A 17519-nucleotide genomic window follows, 5' to 3' on the forward strand; every position below is an offset into this window, starting at 1 on the left:
GCTAGAGCTACTCTTAACAAAATTTAACTGGAGAGATTTAATTGTAGTTAAGAGGTGAATAGAGAAGTCACCATGTTAAAAGCTCACTGGAGAGAGAGGTTGGAGATGACAGAGAGCTGGAAAGACTCAATAGCGTAAGAATTAGCTGAAGAACGGAGGGTCACCTGGAGGCTCAATGTCAGGTAATGATTTACGTGTGTGGCCTCCAAATTTGGCTGTGCATTAGAATCACAATGTTAAGAACAGATTCCTTATCTTGAGTCATTTGGCAGGTTCTCATTTAGAGACACCTGTATTTAAGGCACTCCACAGTTAAACATTTGAAACTAATTATCAACTTTATCAATAAAAAAGTTCCATACTTGATTCTAATGAACAGCCAGATCTTGTAACTGATTTAGAAATCAGAAACGCTGAATTTTAACCCCCAAAAATGGTACAGTAATAGTCCACACGTAACACTGGGAACCAAAACAAGGCATCTACTGCAAATGGCAAGGAGAGCTGAAGGGAGCATGAAAGAAGATGAAGCATTGTTTTTCGAAGTAAGAATTGAGTGTGTGAGAACAAAAAGGAATATTGTATTTCCTGAAAACTACAAATTTCATTGTTTATACCCTTTTCAATGTTGGCATTTCATCATAACTTACCCACTTAAAACTTCCATGGTCTGGAAAAGACTACAAAGTAACATTATTTACCTAAAAAAAACTTCAGGGAGAAAAATAAGGATCTAATTACATATTAAAAATTTAAAGCTTCTCACATAACAGCTTAACCTAAAACAGAGAATTCTAGATTCTATTTTCCTGGCTGGCTTTCTTTACAGCCTATTTTAGTGCCTAATAAATACTCTGAAAGGTTTCTACAAAATATTCAGGAAAAGGTGAGAAGGCATCTAACCATGTCTCCTAAGTGGACGATTTAGCTGAATCAAGAGGTTAACTTGGTAGAAATGGAAAAGCAGGCTATTGACAGGGACTGAACTTCTACTGGAGAAGCAGGCAGTTTTCTCTTAATCTTACTTGGATAGATAGGATCAGCTCCCTGTGTTGGGCAGGTGGGGAAGAGCAAGTTAACGAATGAGAGGCAAAAAGCACCAGTGAGGTGCCCTGGTGAGGGTTTGGAGGTGTGTACCAAAGGGAGAGCAATGCCTGGAAAAGGAGGGTATGTAGTTGGCAGAAAGTAGAGATGGTTACCAAATCTACTTAGTTCAAGTTTTGGCCTAGGGTCAGCCCTGCTCTCTTTGGAACTAGATGCAAACAGCTGATCTTTGGGGGATTATGAGGACAACTTGATTTGTAACCCATTTTGGAAAACCTGAGGTAGAGGGGGAGGACTAGCTAGTTTTACTAATCGGAATCGTAAGCTTTCTACTTACAAAGGGTTCCAATTCTTTGGAATGCCGATATACGCACCTCAGTGTATGTTCTAAAACTTGGGTCACTTGAGAAAATGTCAGTCCCTCACTTACCTTGAAATCCTGTGCAATCTGGTTGTTACATTTTGACTACTTCATTAAAATTGCTCTCCAGAGTATTACCCATGACTCCTTGCAAAAACCAGTGTGCTTTTCTTAGCCTCTTAATATCTCCTGGCCCATATACTCCTTAAAAGTATATTCTTTTGCTCTACACGACAGTGCATGCTTTCCTGTGCTTCTATTTTCTCGTAAAAGCACTTTAAAAATCAAATACATGAAGTATAGAAAACAGTCTCCTTTCACATCTTTTTCTATAAAGTAACCGAGTTAACAGTTTGGTATAGATCCTTCCTCAACTGTGACAAAAATTATTTTACAAAGTAATTTTTAGAAATTAGGTGAGATCACTTATGTATTGTTTGCCTTTTTCATTTTCTGTATCTGCAACTCTTTCCACGTTGATTAAAGCATGTAAATCTGCATTTCTATCACTGTGTAATATTTCATATTATGCATGGAACATAATTGAGCCATTCTTTCACTGATTTATATTTACAAAGTGTTGCAATGACTATCCTAGTACATACATCTGAGCAAGTGATTCTGAAGACTTTACAACTGGATAATTGCTGGTTCAAGGGTATATTTAGAACTTTGATAGATACTGCCAAATTGTCCTTCATGGGTCACATCACTCTAAGTCTTTCACCATCAGTCTTCAGAATGCTTTGTTGAGAAAACTTCTTCTAACACTAATTATCCATAATCTTTTGGTTTTTACCATTGATGTGCAGTCTCTGAGTACCCTTTTGTTAATTTGCTCTTGATATCTTTATCATGTTTTTTGTTCATTAATTATTCTATTTAGTCTTTCTCACTGACTTAAATTTTTAGAATAAACATTAAGTCTTCTCTGATCTCGACTTCTTGTAGCCTTTTAAATGTTTACATATTACACTTTTTTCTCTCTGGTCTCTGGGGCTTGTTTTGCTTAGGATGGCCTTCCTAAGATTTGTAGAACAAATTTTCTGTATTGTCTTCTAACACTTTATGTTAATATCTTGAATTCTGAAGTTTTTGTATATGAAAATATTGAAGAGCCTATATTTCTCTATTTGAAAAATTCCACCTCTATAATAAACAAATACATAGGGTTATTTCTGGACTCTAGTTTGGTTCCACTAATCTATTTGTCTAATCCTGTTCCAATACCACAGCTCTATAGTTCTAATATGTATTAGGGTAAGTCCTCATTAATTCTTCTTTTCAAAAATGTTTTGGTTAATCTTACACATTTAATCTTCCAGATAAACTTTAAAATCATCTTGCCAATGTCCACTAAAAATTACATTAGAATTTTTACTTGAAATGCACAACAAATTTAGTCTCAGGAGAATCCTATCTTTACAATACTGTGCTTTCTCACACAGGGACATAGCATATCTTTCCATTTATTTTGATCTGTAATATCCATAAAGGAAGTTTTATGGGCTGTTTTTAATGTAGGTTTTGCTCACTTAATAGGTTTATTCCTAGAATATTTCACCAGTTGCTGCTAATATGAATGAGATCTTCCTTTACATTTAAAAATTGATTCCATCTAGTTTATAGGAAGTCTTACTTCTGTATGTTGCTATGCTAGTTTACCATCTCACTGAACTCTTTATTCTAATATTTAATATTTTAGTTTCTTTGATTTTCCAGCTAAACCATGTCATCATTTGTCTTAATTTATTCTTTTCCAATTTCATACCTTATTTATCTTACTATACTGCGTCCAAAATGCTTAGGACGATGCTGAATTATAGGAATGATAGCAGATAACCTGGACCATGACATTAAGTGTGCTGTTTATTTGTTCATCTGGTTAAGCAAGCTTCCTTTTATTACTTAATATGAATTTTATTTTCTTCTTTTTGAATCAGTAATAGATGTTAATTTTCCAAGTGCTTTTTCAGTATCAATCAAGATCGTAGTTTTTCTCCTTTGTTAAATTAGGAAATTTTCATTATTATACTATCTAGTGTTGTTAACCCATCCTTGCACTGGTAGGATAAACCTAACTTGGTTATGGCATTAATTCTCTAAATGCACTGCCAGCTTCAGTTTCCTTAGGATTTTTGCATGTACATGTGCATGTACATTTACAGACTGAGCTGTTAAGTTTTTTTTTTTTTTTTTCACTATCCTTGTTTAAATTCTATTAGGGTTATGCTACCTTCATAGTTGGGAAGTTTCCCATTCTTTTCTATGCTTTGTTCCTGGTGACTTTTGTCAGGGACACATAAGTCACTTTTTTATGATCAACAGTTTATTAAGGTGTTCTAACTCTTGAGGCCAATTTTTTGACATTTGTATTTTCCTAGAAAATTGTGCAAATCAATTTTCAGGATTAGTGTAAGTTTACACTAATCACTGGATTTTCAAATACACCACCCCCACCCCAATATCTGTACTGTATTCCCTTTGTTTCCAATATTGTTTTTTCTCCTTTTTGTCCTCAGATTTGCTAAGTGTCTATTTATTATTTTTAAATACCAGCTATTATCATTTTTACTTTCTATTTCATTAATTTGTTTTTCATTTTTAAATCCTTTGACATTTATTTTGGGAGATTTTACTTTTTCTGCTTCTCTGCTGTTTGTTTCCTTTTCTGATGCTTCCCGCCATGCATGTATCCTTTAACGATGTGTTATCTCATTCCCTCAGTGAGTTTATCCATACAACGTAGCAAAAAAATAAAGCCTTTACCATTATAAGTGGCTACAAGCACTGTAGTAATGTGGAGTCAGTTATAGTAGATTCTAATTCCCCACCTCCTAATTAGGTGATCTTGGCCAAATCTGAGTGGTTTCTTTATCTGTAAAAATAGAAATAATACAGATTACATTTGAAACTATTTGCAAATCATTTGGCACAGAAACCGCCCCATAATAATGAATTAATTCAACAGATGTCTGGTGAAAGGACTCAGTTGCCCTATTTCTAAAAATGAGGGAATTGGGATGACTAATCCCCAAATCCTTTCCAACTATGAAAACCTTTACTTTCTGTCTATCAGTTCATGCACCCCACAATCACCCAGTCAACCCACCCACTCATCTACACAATAGTTACTAAGCCCTTCCCCCCTGAACAAAGTATTTTAGATATCAGGAACTCCAAGGTGAATAATGAAACAGTCCCTACCTCCCAGAAACTCAGAGTCCTTGGGGGATAGGGGTGAGGACTGTTAAAAAACGTAATTATAATACAATGTGAAAAGTTGTCTAATATAAAGGTTGTAGGAATTCAGACTTTGAGAAGTATGTGCAGCAAAATCAAAGGTCTAGGTAGAAACCCTAATTCAGGTAGTTACTCCTTACTACTTGTGCATTTTCAGGCTCTTTACTTGGCACTTTATTTGTAAAAGGAATAGTAATACTGTCCTGGTAGGTTATATTAAGGATCAAATAATAAGATTAATATAAAGTACTTAGTACAGTGCCAGACTCATAATATGAACTCAACAAATGACAGCTATTAACATTACAAGAGGCTATGAAGTTAAAGAAAGGCAATTTACTGTATTTCAAGAGAGGAAAGGTAGGGTCACCGGAATTTCCCACGTGTGTTCACAGCACAAAACCTGTGGCAAAGCAATAAAGATGGAAAAAAACAGGGTGAGACGGGAATCAAGGTGGGTGACGCCCTGGGAGGGCAGAGAATTCGAATTTCTGTATTCTCGGCTGCTAGCACAAAACCTGACCCGTACCTTTGCAACCAACGGTGAATGGAAAAACACAGCTTAAGCAATAAGACTGGAGAAAAATACTTGGGCCACACTGTTGAAAGCAAACATTTTTACAGCGAAAGGAACCTTCGAGTTGCAGTCAGGAGATCTGGAGTAGTCTTTCGACTAAATGACCTGTGTTTTTATACTGGCTCTACCAACTTACCTGTTCTTGGCCTTAGCAAATTACTGATACCTTGAAGCTCCTCACCTGTAAAATGGGGATAACACCTACCTTACAAAATTACTGTGAGAATTAAGTACCAAGCGATTATCAAAGGGCCGGGCACTAATAAGCACTCAGTAACGATAGCGGCTGCAGCTGCTATCTTCTCCTTTAGGTCTTTTTCCATACTTGTGATAAGATAGGGTAAGAATGTCTTCCCTCCAACGTTCGGACCAGCACTGAGAAATACTAGGTTTGCCAAGGACGCGAGGCCCCGCCCGGCCCGCGCCACCAGGTCACCTGCGCGGCCCGCAGTCCCGGAAGCCTCCACCTGCGCGCCGAGCCGTGGGGGCCGCGACCGCTGCCAGCCGCTACACACGCGGGGCCTGGACCAGGCTGCGCGTAAGAACGAGCGCAACTTCCCCGAAACGCGCTCCCTACCACCATCCGATTCCTCTAGAGGCGAAGCCTTGGGAAAGGTGGAGGAAGGGAAGCCGGAAGTGACGCCAAGGCGTAAGGAACTGGAAATGACCGTCACACGCCGGAAGTGTGTTCGTTTCCCAGGCGACGGCTTCGCCGCTGCGCCAACCAGGTGGTGGGAGTCGGGACGCTGGAAAGCGACTCGGAGAAGAGGGTGCTCGTCCACGGCGGCCGCCGCCACAGCGCCTCGCGGGGCGGAGCAGCCGAAGACGGCGGCCGCCGCACTGGCCCTCCCGCGTGGAGGATCCACAGCCGACACCACCATCGCGGCAGCCAGTCCAGGGAAAGAGGTAGCGCAGACCGGGAAAAACTCGGAGGAAACGACGACCACTGCGGCAGCGTCTCTGCGGGAAGAGTAAGTGAGGACGTCAGCTTCTCCCGCAGGGACTCGAGACCGGTCAGTGGAGACCCGGGCCACCGCCGCAGTGCTTTTCCGGACAGAGTTAAGGGAGATGGTGGCGGCCACGGTCACAGCAGTTCCTGGGAGAGACGAAGGGGATACGATGGCTTTCGCAGCAGCAACGTCAGTTTAAGTGAAGTCGGCGGCCGCGGAACCGGCCTCTCGGGGGAGAGGGGCAGTGACGACGGCAGCCGCCGCCTCGGTGGCCCTTGGGAGGGAGGGAGTGTCGACGGCGGCCACAGCCTCAGTAGTTCCTGGGAGGGAGTGAGTGACGACGGCGGCTACGCGGCCAGCGAATCCTCCGCGGTGAGCGTCAGCCAAGATTCCAGCCCGCGGCTCAGTGGCTTCTGGGACCGAGGAAGTGAAGGCGGAGGCTCTGGCTGCGCGGGCTCTTGGCAGAGCGCAAGGGAGGACGGCGGCCCCGGCCGGAGTGAAGACGAGGACGGCCGCTGCAGTGGCTCGTGGGGGACGGCAGGTGAAGGCCGCCGCGGCAGCGGGGGCCTGGATACGACTCCTCCTGGGAGCCCGAGAGACCGCACCATGCCCGGCGTGCCCCATCCAGGCCCCTCCCCCTCCTCCACGGAGACTGCAGCCCCTTGTGAGTCAGATGCCTTCCGTGGTCCTTGTCTCGGCCACACTGCTTGTCTCACTTCTGTCCCCATCAGTCTTACCCGTTCTGGCAGGTCCCTTTCCCTGCTGTCACTCATTTCCCCGAACTGACCTCTTTTCAGTGGGTCTCACCTGTGCCCTATCCTCCCTCGTTTTGGCTTTCCCTCCTTTCCTCCCATCGCCGTTCCTGAGACTTGTTGCCCAGACTGACATCAACTCTTGTTAAATCTTATGGACCCTTTTAAGTTTTTACTTGGTTTCTCTGCAGCGTTCGACCCTGTGGAAGTGACACTAGACTTACCTATTTTTTCCCTTCCACTCTATCCACTCCCTCTTCTTTGGTGACGTTTCTTCCATCTTCTCCTTAAATGTTTTTTGTTTTTGCTGATAGTGCTATCACTGGTGCTTTTTTTCTTGTCGTGTACCATGACTTCAACTTTACCGAGGACCCCAGGTCTGTGTTATTCATTCAACCATCCAGGAAATATTTATTGAGTGCCTAATATGTGCTGCATATTAAGAATATCAATAAAGAAGACAGGCACATTACTTTCCTTCTAGTGGGGAAGATAAATACTGAGCATATAATCACTAAGATGATTAATAGTATGCAGAAGAGAAGAGTGCCATTGGTTCTAGTATGAGGTGAGGATGGGTGTCCAATAAACCTACCTAATACTGAGATATACTAGCACTGAGATCTGAATTCCAGATCTCCCCTCTGAGCTGCAGACTCATATGTACGAGTCCCTTCTGGAACTCTTCCTTGGGCACCTCAGCGTCAACTTGTTGAAATATAATTTTGTACCCATATGCCCTCTCTGCCCTGCAGTGTTCACTGTCTCAGTGGCAGCACTCCACTGGGGGAACTAAGCCTGACTCCTTGAAGTTATCCCATTTCTCTTCCCTTATTTCACCCATGATATCCATCCAAGTTCAGTTCAACCTGTTTCTATAATATCTGTTGAATCTGTCTCCTTTTCTGTTCCTAATGCCATTCTCTTAATTGGGGGTCTCAATGTTTCTGGTATAGACTTCTGCAGCTATTTTCTTACATGGTCTCCTTGAATCTCTAGTATTGCATTTTTGCTCCTGAATGAATTCCCCTCACTGCCCGCCAACCCTGTAAACTCAGCATTACAAATCTGATCGTTCTTCTGTATAAAATCCCTCAGTGACTCCCCATTCTCTGCTCTAGTCCACCAAGTTCTACCATAGCCTATCTCTTGTCTAATTCTAGCCTCTTTTCCTTCCACTTTATGCTTCAGCAATAGGGTAGGTATTTTTTGTGTGTGTGGTTTCTTGATCACATCCTACTGTTAATTAATACTGTCCAGAATGCCTTTCCCTGCTCCCATATTTTTTTGTAAAGATTTTTTTTTTTTGTATTGGGGAAGGCTAACAGGACTTTTATTGGGGAACAGTGTGTACTTCCAGGACTTTTCCAAGTCAGGTTGTTGTCCTTTCAATCTTAGCTGTGGAGGGTGCAGCTCAGCTCCAGGTCCAGTTGCTGTTGTTAGTTGCAGGGGACGCAGCCCACCATCCCTTGCAGGAGTCGAGGAGTCAAACAAGCAACCTTGTGGTTGAGAGCCGGCGCTCCAACCAACTGAGCCATCTGGCCACCTGGGCGCTCAGTGGCAGCTCATTGACTTCATTCTAGTTGTGGAGGGTGTAGCTCTCTGGCCCATGTGGGAATTGAAGCGGCAGCCTCGTTGTCCAGACCTTGTGCTCTAACCAACTGAGCCACCTGTCCGCCCCATCCCTACTCCCATTTTATCTGGCCAGCTCCTGCCAGATAAATCTTCAAGGGAAGATTCATCTTAGATGTTACCTTCCCCAGAAATCATTTTCTGTTTCTCTTCCCTCCTGCCCTATCTGAGTTAGAAGTCTTCTGTGCTTCTATAAGTTCTTACGAATATTTTGTCATTGCTCTTGTCACGTTATTGTATAATTTGTGTTTGTATCTCTCTGTGAGTTCCTTGAGGATTGAGACCATGTCTCCTTCATCTTTTTATCCTTGTGATAGACATCCAATTCATTTTGGGTGGATGGATGGGTAGATGAATGAATGAATTGGCATGGAATGTGGTGAGAAAAAAAGGCCATAAATTAGATGGAGCCAAATCTAATTGATTAGATGGGAGGGCTTAGACTGTCATAGTGAGGGTTTGGACTTTGTTCTCTATACTAGCGGTGGATAACTAGAAGCAGTTTGGTCTAGAGGCATGAAGTGCTCAAGATTGTCTCTCTGTATATATGGGTAGAACACCATTTGTAGATCTTGCTGTACTGGTTTAAAGGAGAAGAATGAAGGTTTAACCTAGGGGGTTGACATCATTAAACATATTAAGTGGTGTGGTTTATATTTTGGTGCCTTTCTTGCTCCTTTCCCTGTATGCATATATCTTTTAATTGTTCTTCCAGGTCTTGCTGAAATGTTTCCTCCTCCTCAATATTACCTGTACTTTCTTAGGACAGTACTGTCAGGTTTTTTATTTTATTGAATTTATCCACATAGATTTTATAAGTTTTAAAGTGTTGATGGAAAAAAAATGTGTTAACTCCATGTCCATTTCCCATTACGTTATCATAGTCCTGGCACATGGTAGATGCTCATAAAGTATTTTTGGGTAAAATGCACAGCATTTTGCTAAGGGTTGGTGTAAGATATGATTCCAGTGTAAAATATGGTACCAACCGTCAAAAAGTTAACATTCTAATTATGGAGAGAGGACATATTTGTACATAGATAAATGGTAGTACGAGATTGCATAGATTGTCTGCCAGAAGTGTTGGTGACTTCTTTTCAAAACAATTTGAGGTCAGGAATTGTGCCTGTTTTGTTTAGGAAATATTTTGATTGAATTCTTCTCCCTTCCACTGTCTGTTCATGCTTAGATACCTGTACTGCTTCTGGTTCTCAATGCACATTAAGATATTTTACAGTACAGTGACCCTGACAATGCAGTCTTTATGTTTGGTACATTAAATTATAAAATATAAGACACTAACTAGAGTGCGTGAAGTAATAATTGTGACCTGCCATTCCTTTCTTAGTGTTGGACATATGAGAAAAATAAGAAAAATATTGATAAACTATATCTGCCAATGTGAGATAAGGCTCTAGTAAAGTGTTTTTCACTGGAGAGTAGTCTTTTGTTAAAGAGAATGCACTGGGTATATTTCAAAATGGTTACTTTTCCCCTCCCTTTGCCAAAAACATGAGTTGATTTTTCCTGGTGTTTCGCAGTGATAACCTGGTGGCATTTTGAACGTAAAATCTGTGAAAATGTGGGGGTCTCTTAACAATTTGTCAAAATTATCATTTAAGTGATAACCATAACAGCTTCTTGTTGTTTATGGCTCCAGTAGCTTCTGCTCCAGGTAAGCTGAACTTGACTGTATTTCTCTGTATTTGCCTGTCTTTCCAAATTCAGGGTGGTAGTTTGTCCTGAGGCCTCAATTCTTTGATCAGTCCAAGAAAAGGCATTGGTTTTGAATTTGTTCAGCTTTTTCCCCTGTAGGTATGGGAATACAGCTTCCATGCTCTTTGCGTGTTAGAACTGAAATGGAAGTCTGATAAGATGTTAATCACAAACATCTTTGTCATAAATTATTTGGAAAGTCAAAGTGATTTTGTGCTTTCTGTTGAACCATTGCTTTAGTTTTTTTGTTTGTTTGTTTTTTCAGTTTTATAATATATCTTAAGCAAATTGGTTTTTCAGTAGGTGCCAGGAAGAAGGTACATTTTGGGAGCATACATGATGCAGTGCGAGCTGGAGATGTAAAGCAGCTTTCAGAAATGGTAGAACGTGGAGCCAGCATTAATGAAGTTGACATTCTCCATAAATTTAGCCCTTTACATTGGGCAGCACATTCTGGAAGTTTGGAGGTAAGAAGCTATATAAATGATCAAAATGGGGTAAGTTTACAGCTGTTAGCCGTTTTATAAATTTAACAAACAGGACTGAGGCCTTATGCTAGGCACTGCAAATATAATATTTTCCTTTTCAGTTCAGTCTAATATTGGGTGTTTTGGTTATCTCAAAACCTAGTGGCCTAAAATAACCATTTATTTGTGCTCAGGAGTGAACCAGAAATTTGGATCTCAGGGACAGCTTGTCTCTGCTCCACGATGTCTGGGGTTTTAGCTAGAAGATTGAAAAGCTGGGGCTGGAATCTTCTGAAGGCCTATTCATGCAGATATCTGGTGATAGAGCCTGGCAGTAGGCTTGGCATCTTAATTCCTCTCCATGCGGGCCTGTTTGTGAGTTTTTTCCACCTGGGCTAGTTTGTGCTTCCTTACAATGAGGTGGCTGGGTTCTAAAGGCCAGCATCAAGGGTAACGTACAGAGGACAGCATAATGGATACCTAGCTCTATGCAATCCTAACACTTTTGCTATAGTTGCTTCAGATTTTTAGAAAACAAATGGAATATTACTGGTACAGTTGAAGTCTCCAAGCACCCCTCCCAGGTGCCATTTCTCTCCTTCCAACTCCAGAGATAAATTTACCCTAAATTTGGTGTTTGTTATTCCCATCTGTTATATACTGTTATTATGTATGATTATATCATTGTTTTGACATATTTTATATATATGACATCATAGTATATGTATTGTCCTGCAGCTTGATACATGTGGTTACATATAGGTTCTCTAGTTCATTTCTTTCAGCCATATGGTAATAGTCTATTCTTAGACTAATACCAGAATTTATTAATTTTTTTAAATTGAGGATATTTAATTGGTTTCAATTGTTAGCTAATACAAGCAGTGCTTAGTGAATATTTTTATGCAAAACTTCTTATTCTTGGGCTGTGTGCAATGCCAACTGGAATTTTTCTCATGATTTAAGATTGTGTGCGGGGAACTTATTTTAGCTGCTGCGTTTCCCCAGGCTGTAGGCTGCAGTAGGTCTGTTATTCACTATGCAGTCTCGTTTTTTAACCCCCTGCCAACAAACAGACTGCTTCCTATGAATATGGCTTCTCTGTGTGATTTTTTGTTTGGTCTTCTCTGCTTCTCGGAACCAAATCTCGTTTAGAGACTCTCTCCACCAGTTTGTGTGCCCCACTTGTAAACAATGATTTTCCCTTTGGCCTTTTAGTGACTTCCTCTCACCTGGAAGAAATGTGCCTTGACAGGTATTTCTACGCTTGTAGCGCTGGGTGGGTATTTTCTCTGTTGTTTCCTCCCATATCCTGTTTGATCTATACGTGGGCAGCTTGCCAATCTATTTTGTGGTTTGTGGTTTAAGTTTCAGATGACTCTTAGTTTCATCAAAGATAAGGTTTTCTTCCTGTTTTCCTATCTCTCTCTCTCTCTCTTTCTCTTTCTCTGTCTCTGTCTCTATCTTTCTTTCTCTCTCCTGGATAATTTTGAAGAGATGAAATACTGATTTTTACTCTGCCCTATTCCAATAGGATAGTTCTTTTTTTTTTTTTTTTTTTTTTTTTTTGTGGTTCAGCATCAAACACATTTATTTCACTTTTATTTTTGACATGACGTATATTTCATCTCTTTCAGGTGTCCTTTCCTGGAATCTGTCTATTCTATAAATATAGGTATTGTTTATACTTCTGCCAGTGGTCTTCTCTCTCCTACTTTACGCTTTCTTTCCAGGCAGTCTTTTAGACTTCCGTGGCTTTATCACTTCTGCATAATAATTCATGAATTTGCTTTTTCTCCTGAATTCTGGCGTATGCCTCAGGTGCTTGATCCACAACTCATGCATATCTGACTAGCATCTCAAATTTAATTGCTCTAAAACTAAACTATTATTCTTTTCTATCTCTTTCTTAGTTTTCCAGGCTAATGGCCTTCGAATCATTATTGAGTTGTCTCAATTGTTTTCACCATCTAAAGTATTTGTTTAATAAGAACCACAGAAAGAAAACCCCATAGAATTATTGTAAAACAATATTTTTAGTTGGTGATCATTGTAATATACAATACAAAGCAATTAATTTCCTCAGAAATCTGACAAGCACCAACCATGACCATTTTTAAAAATGTCTGCTTGAGTTGTCTCAATTTTTTACGGAAGCAAAACACATTATCAACCTTTGTCAGGATGAAGGTGCACATTGATGCAGTAAGAACTGATCACTGGGTCAGTTGATTCCGGTCTATCTTTGCCTTTCGAATTTGTCTTCTTCATCCTCAGAGCCACTGCTTTCGATCTAATTGATTTCCTTCTTTTTCTGTCTCATTTGTGTCTGGTTCATATTCTGTATACAAGGTTACCACTCTAATACTAAAATCTGTTATTACTTAAAACCCTCAAGTCCCCATAGTGACTATCCCCTACAGGGTAAGGTTTAAACTATTTAATATGGTAGCCTTATCTCTCCAATCTCATCTCTCATCATGCTTGGTTTTCGCTGTAGCACTGGTGACTGCTATCCCAAATTAGTCTACTGTTTCATAGTACCATAGACTTTGCACGTGCTGTTTTATCTGCCTGGTCTCTTCTTTCCCACTGGTTACCTGGTTGAAATCCAGGTCAGGCAGCACCTGTTTAGTAAAGCTTTCTGCGTTTCCTCTCTCAATGTCCTCCAACTAGCTACTTCCTCCTCTCATACCTCTACATCTGATTCATAAATTTTTATTGTATTTATCACATTGAGTTGTATTCTATATTAGATTTTGAGCTCTTTGAAGGTACTATTTGAGTCTTATTCATCTTTTTTCCCTCAGCGTCTAGCATAGTGTCTGGCATAGTGGAGTCACTTTGTATGTTCTCAATAAATGTGTTTGTTGAATTGCTGAATTTGTTGTTAAATTTAATTTATATTTTTAGTGTCTAACACAGTGCGTAGCAGAGGTTCCAGAAATGTTTGTTGAATTTTAACAAACACAAATCTAAACCAAAAGATTTTAGTGCATTTCTCCCTTCTCCTTTAAAGATTATGTAATTGCTCTCTACCTGAGGACTGCGTTCGCGCCCTTGCATTTTGTTATCCTTTCTGAAATTTCTTATGACTTCTGGTACTTCTGTTAGTTGTGTGAAATAGTCACTAAATTAACACTATATTAACAACTTGTGAAAAGTATGATTTATTAGATTTTATTTTTTTCTTCTGTCAGATGAAGTTAGCTATTGAGCCCCCGTAGTGAACTTTTTATTTCAGATACACTTTTCACCTTCAGAATTTCCATTTGTCTCTTTCTTTTTTTAAAAAATATAATTTCTATCTCTTTATAGTTTCTATTTGATGGTCATTGTCATCATACTTTTCTTTAGTTTTTTGAACATAAATTCCTTAAAAAATAGTTTCCTTTAGCTCTCAGAAGCAATTTATCATAGCTGCTTTTTGAAGTCTTGCTAAGTCCAACATCTGAGCCCTTGCAAAGATAGTTTCTATTGATTACTCTTTTTTCCTGTGTGTGGGTTACACATTCTTATTTTCTTTATATATCTCACAAGTTTTTAGTTGGACTGGACATTTTGGAAACTGGACGTTTTAGATTACATATTATAGCAACTCTGGAGTCTGATCCTACTCCCTCACCCATGCCCAGGGGTGGTGGTTGGTTGTTGCTGTGTATTTGTTGACTTGCCTGAACTAATTGTGTGGAGTCTGTTTTCTTCACAATGTGGGGCCACTGCTCAGTTCTTATATTTTTAACTCTTATTTTCATTTTTAAGGCTGACTTCCTAGGGGTCGCCCCTGGGTCAGCATAGCTTAGTGGTCAGCCAGTGACTTATCAGAGCATGTGCTTAAATACCCTGAGCCAAGAAGGATTTCATCTTTTACTGATGGGTCTGGATGTGGCTTGGGGAATGTTTTTAAAATCCAAGCAGCTTACAAGTCAGCCTAACTTTTTAAAAAATATGTTTGCAAGGCCTCTTGTTTAGCCATGGATGTCTAACTAACTTGGGCCCTCTTCAGTCTTTCCTGGGTATCGGCAGCCTGTACATGAGCATGGCCTTTTAGATCACAAGGGATAAATGGAATCTTACTGAGGTCCACTTTGGTCATCTCATTTCTTGGATTTTCCTATTAATTTTCTGGGTGGTCTTTAATTTTATTTCTTGTCGCAACTAGTATTATGACTTCAGGCTAGCTCTGATGTTGGCTTTCTCAGAGAGTTGGCCACCGAGGAGTGGAATTGTTTTTGACAATGTGCCTGAGCATGGAATTTTCTGTGTTCAACTCCAAATAAAGTCCATCCTTCTAGCAGGGCGATGGTGCTGTCTTCCCAAGGAGAACTTCTGCACCATGCAACTGGGAAAAGGATTGTTGTACCAGTCTCCTTCTTGTTACTGAGATTCAGTAGATTTTCTTGAATAAATGCCTCTCATTTTGTTATATGCCTTTGGTCAATTTCCAGAGTCTTTAAATTGTTGTTTTTGACAACTTGGTCTAGTTTTATTATTGTTTCTTGGAGAGGATGTGCCATGCTCCTTACTTAGCCATTTCTGAATTCCTGCTTACTTGTAAATTGATATTTGACAAAAATGCAAATGCAGTGTAATGGAGAACAGATATTGTTTTAATTAAATGGTACTGGCACAATTGGACATTCATATGTAAAAAATAAACCTTGAGCCATACCTGGCACCATATGCAAAAATTTACTGAAAACAGATTATAGGCAATGTGAAATTTAATCGTATCAAACATATAGAAGAAAACAGAGGGGAAAATATTTGCAAATCATATTTGATTAAGAACTTGTAGGTAGAATATGAAACTCTTACAATTCAGTAGTAAGTAAACAAACAGAACTTAAAAATGGGCAAGTGACTTCAATAGACACTTTCTCAAAGATGATATGGATGGCAATTGAGCACGTGAAAAGATACTCACATCACGAGCCATTAGGGAAATGCAAATTAAAACCACAATGAGATGCTATTACACACATATTAAAATGGCCAAAAAAAAAAAATCCAACCAAAAAACTAAACAAATGACAACATGGAGTATTGGCAAAACTGTGAAGCAACTGAACCGCTCATATTAGGTTGGTGCAAAAGTAATTGCGGTTTTTGCAATTATTTTTAACCTTTTAAACCACAATTACTTTTGCACCAACCTAATACATTGCTGGTAGAAGTGTAAAATGATACAGCCACGTTGGAAAACAGTTTGGCGGTTTCTTATAAAGTTAAACATTACCTATGTTCCAGCAGTCTTACTTCTACATATTTAACTAGGACAAATAAAAAAACCTGTACATGAATGCTTATACTGGTTTTATTTTTCTGTTCAGTACCTGATCAGTGTTAGTATGTAGTAGTCTCTCCCTAAATATTTGTTGAATGAATGAATGACTCACTGTAATTATTAGTGAGGTTGAGCTTTTAAAGAAGTATATTATTGGTCACTAATCTCTCTGAGAGGCAAATTATACCTAAATGGTAAGCCTTTTCAACAAATGACATTGGTGTGACTGATTTGATGGTGTGTCCCAATGATACAATCCATTTTTTTTTTTAAAGAAACTTCTTGAAGGTGGAGTCTACCATATGTGACACAGAACTCTAAGTACTATATTATAATGAGACTGAGGATAATTTTTAAAAATCTTAAGTGAAGATGCATTTGATTTCCACTCACCCCCTTTTTTATATAAACCACTTGTTTTTTTTTTAGACAGTACCATCAGAATAACAATGTTTGCTTTTATACAGAAGTTTCTGGGCCCATTTAGAAATCTGTGGCAGAGGCTGCAAACTGGCAGCCCTTCAGTAAATTTGGCTCACAGATGTGTGTTGTTTGGCTTGGACAGTATTGGTCAAACATAAGAGTTGGGTTAGCATTGCCCTCACAGCCACAGCTGGCTGGGATTGAATAACATCTGTGCCTTATTGACAAGAAATGTGGTCTCCAGTTTGCCACAGTTCCCACTGCTCCCTATTGTTTACCCAACAGTAAGGCCAAATGTTGGTTACTATCAACTGTGCTTGTGCTTTTGTTTTTCTTACACCTGGCCCCATTTTGCACTTGTGATGCTTCTCAGGCTGCAGTGAGTATTTCATGATGATAGACTAAATTTAAAAGATATAAAAATATTGAAACTAGCTGCCTTATCACTTGTTAACATGGCTATTTTCTTAATTTAGTGTCTTCATTGGCTCCTCTGGCATGGAGCTGATATTACACAAGTAACTACGAGAGGTTGGACAGCAGCTCATATAACTGCAATCAGGGGTCAAGATGCTTGTATGCAGGTAATAATAACTTTAATTTTTAAAAATTCAGTAAGTTTAATTACTTTAGCATAGTTCTGTGAAGCTATTGTTTTTGTTCTAATAATTTGATCCCATAGATTTACTTCTATATTCTAAACAAGAATTTACTGGATTCCATGACTTAGATATTTTGGTATCAACTATCTACTTAAATAAATGATATAGGAGACCCTTTTCTCTTTGAAGTAGTTGGTTACCTGTTGGTTATCGTTGTTTTAAAGAATATCACAGTCATCTCCTTTATAGCTTGCCATGCCTAAAATCTGTTATTGAATACATTTCTTGGCCAGAATAACACATTACTATGTGGCAGGATCTACTTTATTAGAGTAACTGGATTTAATTAATGTATTAAAATAGACTAGTATTTGGAGAAATACAAAAATAAGTGAACAGTTCCTGCCTGTAAGAAGCCTGAGATCTATTTGGAGTGACAGGGGCTCTACCCCGTGAGTTAGAATA

General features: G+C 39.4%; 1 protein-coding gene across 13 annotated transcripts in view; it reads left to right on the forward strand.

Moving 5' to 3' along the window:
- Positions 1 to 5900: 5900 nt before the first annotated feature.
- Positions 5901 to 17519, forward strand: part of ANKRD42 (ankyrin repeat domain 42) — a gene marked incomplete at its 3' end in the record, with an annotated part of 59944 nt that continues 48325 nt past the window's right edge. For 8 of the 13 annotated variants that reach the window (XR_013994287.1, XR_013994288.1, XR_013994289.1 and 5 more), the window contains exons 1-3: positions 5901 to 6839; positions 10576 to 10742; positions 16929 to 17036. Coding sequence is in view for 8 of the 13 variants with exons in the window: in XM_081064043.1 (XP_080920169.1) it covers positions 6782 to 6839; positions 10576 to 10742; positions 16929 to 17036 (333 nt within the window). The remainder of the gene's footprint in view (positions 6840 to 10575; positions 10743 to 16928; positions 17037 to 17519) is intronic. The other 5 variants (XR_013994290.1, XM_081064046.1, XM_081064041.1 and 2 more) reach the window with 3 other exon arrangements.

Source organism: Rhinolophus hipposideros (genome assembly GCF_964194185.1).
Source record: "Rhinolophus hipposideros genome assembly, chromosome: 10".
In the NCBI taxonomy this organism is placed as follows: Eukaryota; Metazoa; Chordata; class Mammalia; order Chiroptera; family Rhinolophidae; genus Rhinolophus; species Rhinolophus hipposideros.